At 49.3% G+C, this 4,320-nt stretch overlaps 1 protein-coding gene and 1 long non-coding RNA gene across 6 annotated transcripts in view; one reads left to right on the top strand and one right to left on the bottom strand.

Annotated features, from left to right (window-relative positions):
• AP2A2 (adaptor related protein complex 2 alpha 2 subunit) overlaps nt 1-4,320 on the top strand; it is a 124,853-nt gene that overhangs the window by 108,577 nt on the left and 11,956 nt on the right. For all 5 annotated transcript variants that reach the window (XM_019519768.1, XM_019519767.1, XM_019519766.1 and 2 more), the window contains one exon: nt 2,373-2,496. In XM_019519768.1, coding sequence (XP_019375313.1) covers nt 2,373-2,496 — 124 coding nt within the window. The remainder of the gene's footprint in view (nt 1-2,372; nt 2,497-4,320) is intronic.
• The window catches only part of LOC109299196, a 24,757-nt gene that overhangs the window by 10,414 nt on the left and 10,023 nt on the right, over nt 1-4,320 (bottom strand). The gene's annotated exons all lie outside the window — the stretch shown is intronic.

The following is a 4,320-nucleotide window of genomic DNA, read 5'->3' as shown; positions in this document are numbered from 1 at the left end:
GACTGCCAGGGCTCGCAGAAGAGCCAGCTGGGCAGGTAGGATGCAGGGCATCGGTGTGTGGCTGGGGGCTGAGGGAGTGGGGAGGTGTTGGGAGAAGCCCCACATGGGAGTGCCCACAGACTGAGCAGGTACTCCCATGTGGGGCTTCCCCCAACACTTCCCTGTTTCCCCCCAGCCAGCTTCCCACATGAGTGCCTGCCCAGCTGGTGGCACATGGACCGGGAGCACCATGCTATTGGCCCGAGCGGGCTCCGAACTTTGCTGTGTGGCTTTCCTGAAAGATCAGTAGCTCCATGTCCATGGGCCAGTGCCCAAACAAGCACTCTGTGTCTTTCCCTGACACCTCCCCACTCCCTCAGCTTCCAGCCAGCTTCTTGCAGGAGTGCCCAGCTGGTCGGTGGCGCGTGGACCTGGAGCAGTGTGCTGTCGGCCCTTCAGGGAAGCACGGAGCCCGCTCAGGCAGATCAGCATGCAGCTTGTGGTCCATGCACCGCAGGGAAGGCTGGAACAGGCTGGTTGGGCTTTGCCTCTGTGCGGCTTCCTGCGGGACTGCACAAGAGCCCAGTCGGCCAATAGTGCACAGCTCCCAGCCCACGTATCACGGGCCAGGCTTGTTTGGGGCTGGCTCCTGGCTACAGCGCACACTCCCAGGGGGCAGAGGGGACCTGTGCCCCCCAGATCGGGGTGAGGAGGGTGGGCAGGGCAGGCATGCACTGCCGGCTTATGCTCCCTGCCCCCGTCCAGGGCCTCCGCTGCATAGCATGTGCAGCCTGGCGTGGCAGGACACAGCAGGGCCTTGCAGAAAAGCTGCTTACCGCTGTGAGCTTCGCACTGCCCTAGCACACGCTTCCTCTGTTTGCAGGGGGTAGCACAGGAGAAGTGCAAGGTTATGCCCATTGCTGCTGCTCCCCTGCCTGCAGGGGAAGTATTGCCAGGGCACTGCGGAGCTCACAGAAGCAAGCGGCTTTCCTGCATGTCCCTGCTGTGCTGGGTCGCACGCACTGTGCTGCAGAGGCCCCGCGGGAGGAAAGTGGGGTGGGGAGCACAAGCACACAGTATGCACACACCCTGTCCCTCCCCCCACCCTCCACATAGGTTTGGGGGGGCACAGGTCCCTTCTCCACCCTGGGAGTATGTGCTGGTGGGGAGCCAGCCTCACCCCTGCCCTAGCCTGCAGCAGGCAGACAGCAGAGGGGGAGCCGGCTCCATGCTCCTTCTGCTGTAGCAGCCACTGCTGCCTTTTGGGGTCAGGGAGCTATGGACCTGGGTCCCTGGCCCTAAAGCCCTGGCAGCTGGAGGTTGTGGGTGCCTGGGTTCCCTGGTGTGTGTGTATTGGGGAACACCAGGATCCTTGGTGATGACTGGGTTTGTTTGCTACAGTACAGAGCAGTTGTACTTCCTTCAGTTTTTTTTTTTCTTCCCCCCCCCCTTAGCCTCGTCTGAGAGCTACTCTATAACCTTTGCCTAAAGAAGGGAAAATGAAGCAGAAGCTTTTCAGTTGCTTGTGGCCACAGAGCTTGGCCATTGACAAAAGCAGAGATTTCCTGGGCTTTAGTTACATTCAGTATGTGATACTGTATTAACTACTGGTTTCTTAAATTCTAGTTGAAAGTATTGATATGAGCTGATTTATTGCAAAATAAGTAAAAGTACATGTTGTCTAATAGTGTTAAAGTTACCATTGTCTGCAGAATATAAGACTTGTCTAGACTTCTTGTATCTAATGCTCCTCATGTAGGGGGCATGGCAACATGCAAGTTGCATCAGTGTGAACATTTTGCTGTCCAAGAAATTAAAGGTAGAAGGATCTAGAGTGGACAGACTACCAGTTTGTTTTGAAATGTTACACTGTGGGCTGCTATTGGTGCCACCCACTAGGTGGTGGGAGAGCATGCAAGTACTTTTGCAAAGTGGTATACAAGGTCAGTCAGTTTTGCATCTAGCTCTGTGACATGCAAGTATGCTGCTGTAACTTAGACTAGTATATAGTTACTACTGGCTTTACACTGGAGTAGAGCTATTTATGATGTACAGCCCTAAATCAGTTTTAAATAACCTCCCTATTGTAGATATGCCATGTGTCTGCACCCTAGGACTGATCTTTTAGTTTAAAAATGAGCTCTTTAATATCTTTCTTAGCATGGTACTTGGTATACCATCAAGTTTTTTTAAAAGAAAATCTGATACGGTATTGTGTTTTGGAATTACTAATTTAGTGGGGGAAAACTTTATTTTGTGAGTCTTTTAATGGCCTCCCACCTTATTCCTGAAGAAGATATAAACATTTCTCTAAAGCCACTGGCAGTGGTTTAGAAACTGCAGTCAATCTTTCTGTATTTTTTTGCAAAGTGATTTCCTTAACAGCCTTTCATGCCTGAACCTTCAGACAAAGCCAGTAGACCCCATAGTGGATGGGGGTGCTCAGGTGCAGCAAGTTGTGAACATTGAATGCATATCTAACTTTATGGACGCTCCAATCCTAAACATTCAATTCAGGTAAAACACATAATTTCCAATGACAATTTTATATTATTGAATTGAAAAATGTTAGTAGGGACCATTGGTTGACAATGCATTAAGCACAGGGCTATGCAGAAATAGGACCCATCTTCTATCCATTAAATTGTGAAAGACCTCAAACTCCATAAACTACTTGGAACTGCATGGTAAGTAACTGAACAACTTTATTTATACTGTGTTTTCTTGCATAATACACATGAACTTTAGTTTGGAAAGGTAGAATAAAGTGGGGGAGAGTTCCCTTCCCCATGGCCAGATTTTCCCATATGAATGGAGGAGGGATGGAGTCCAAGTTCTTACCATCGCTCGTCCTCATTCCAGTTCCAGTGGCAAGAAGTCGCAGCCATTGCTGAATTGGTGACAGGGCAGCAGCTGAAGACAGGGGTAGGATGGCTAGCCTCTACTTTGCGGGGAACTTCAGCTGATGCCTGTGTGGCATCATTAGGACATGCCCTGTCTGACTAGATCTGGAAGGGTGAGCTGAGGAGCAGCCCCCATTGCCCCCTAGCTGGAGACCATGCTTTTGTGGTAACTCTGTCCTCCAGCCAGGGGGCTGTGTGCACATGTCTTAGAGCACAACAAACTTTGTAGCACTACAAAAATAGCATCTACCCAAGTCCTTTTTTTTTTAAATAAAAACTAAGTGAGTTTGACTCTGTTATGTTGACAATAACAGAATTTTTATCCTGAAATGACCCGTGGTGCTCATATGACTGCTTAAGCAGAGGATAGTACAGGTTTCCCTCGCTTTATGCAGGTTCTGTATATGTGGGGGTTTTTTTGCTCTCATGTGATGACCCTTTTCATACCAAAAATTAATTTTATATGCAAAGTAAATTCACTCCTATGGAATTGGTGTGGTGGAAGCTCGCAGTCAGCCGCTTTGTGCGGTGTATTGCGTGAGTGACGTGCACCAAAATAGTCTCCTGTGTGGATCTGTGCTCTTGCTTGTCTGCTACACATTTCTGTAGTTGTCATTCCCATTATGATAGTGGCCTGTGATTGTGTGTACTGTCTGCTGTTGGTGAGTACCAAAATAGTCTTGTAAAAGTGATAGAAATGAGTCTCAGGGACCAGTAAAATCAAGGTCTTGGAATGCATCCCTGTTTATTGCACTGTAAAGTGCATTCCCGTTACACAAATTTGAGTTATGCGCCGCTTTCCAGGAACACATGTACAGCATAAAGCGAGGGGAAACCTGTATAGATCAGTGGGACCAACTTTTGGCAGGTGTGCCACAAATTTAAGCTGAGCATCCCTCTGATCCCCTTCCCTGACCCAACCGTTGCTCTACTTTTTTGCCACCTGCCCGGTCTGATGCTCTGCTTTCTGCTTCTGCATTTTCTGCCACTGTTGCTGGCCCCCTCCCCCATTGGCCATGTGCAACACACAGCCTGCCATTGTTACTTGTGGCATTCATGCCACAGGTTGGCCATCTCTGATAGGTGTGAAGACTGAACAGAAGGTTAAAAAAAAACAAACCCCAAACAAGTATAAAAGCAAGACACAGGTGAGAATTTAGTTAGCCATAGATTCATAGATTAAGGGTCGGAAGGGACCTAGTAGATCTTCTAACCCGACCCCCCGCCAGGGCGGAAGAAAAACAAAAAACCCCAAAAAGAGAAGCGGGACTCAAATGAGTCCAGCCAGGTAGGCATCCAGCCTCTTCTTAAAGACCCCCAGGGTAGGGGCCAGCACCACTTCCCTTGGAAGTTGGTTCCAGCTCCTAGCCGCCCTAACTGTGAAGTAGTTTTTGCGGATGTCCAATCTATACCTCCTCTCCATCAACTTGTGCCCATT

The sequence above is a fragment of the Gavialis gangeticus genome, unplaced genomic scaffold (genome assembly GCF_001723915.1).
Source record: "Gavialis gangeticus isolate Ggan-Ray unplaced genomic scaffold, GavGan_comp1, whole genome shotgun sequence".
NCBI classification, from domain to species: Eukaryota; Metazoa; Chordata; order Crocodylia; family Gavialidae; genus Gavialis; species Gavialis gangeticus.
The sequence above is the reverse complement of the archived record's forward strand: the minus strand, read 5'-3'. Positions and strand labels throughout refer to the sequence as shown.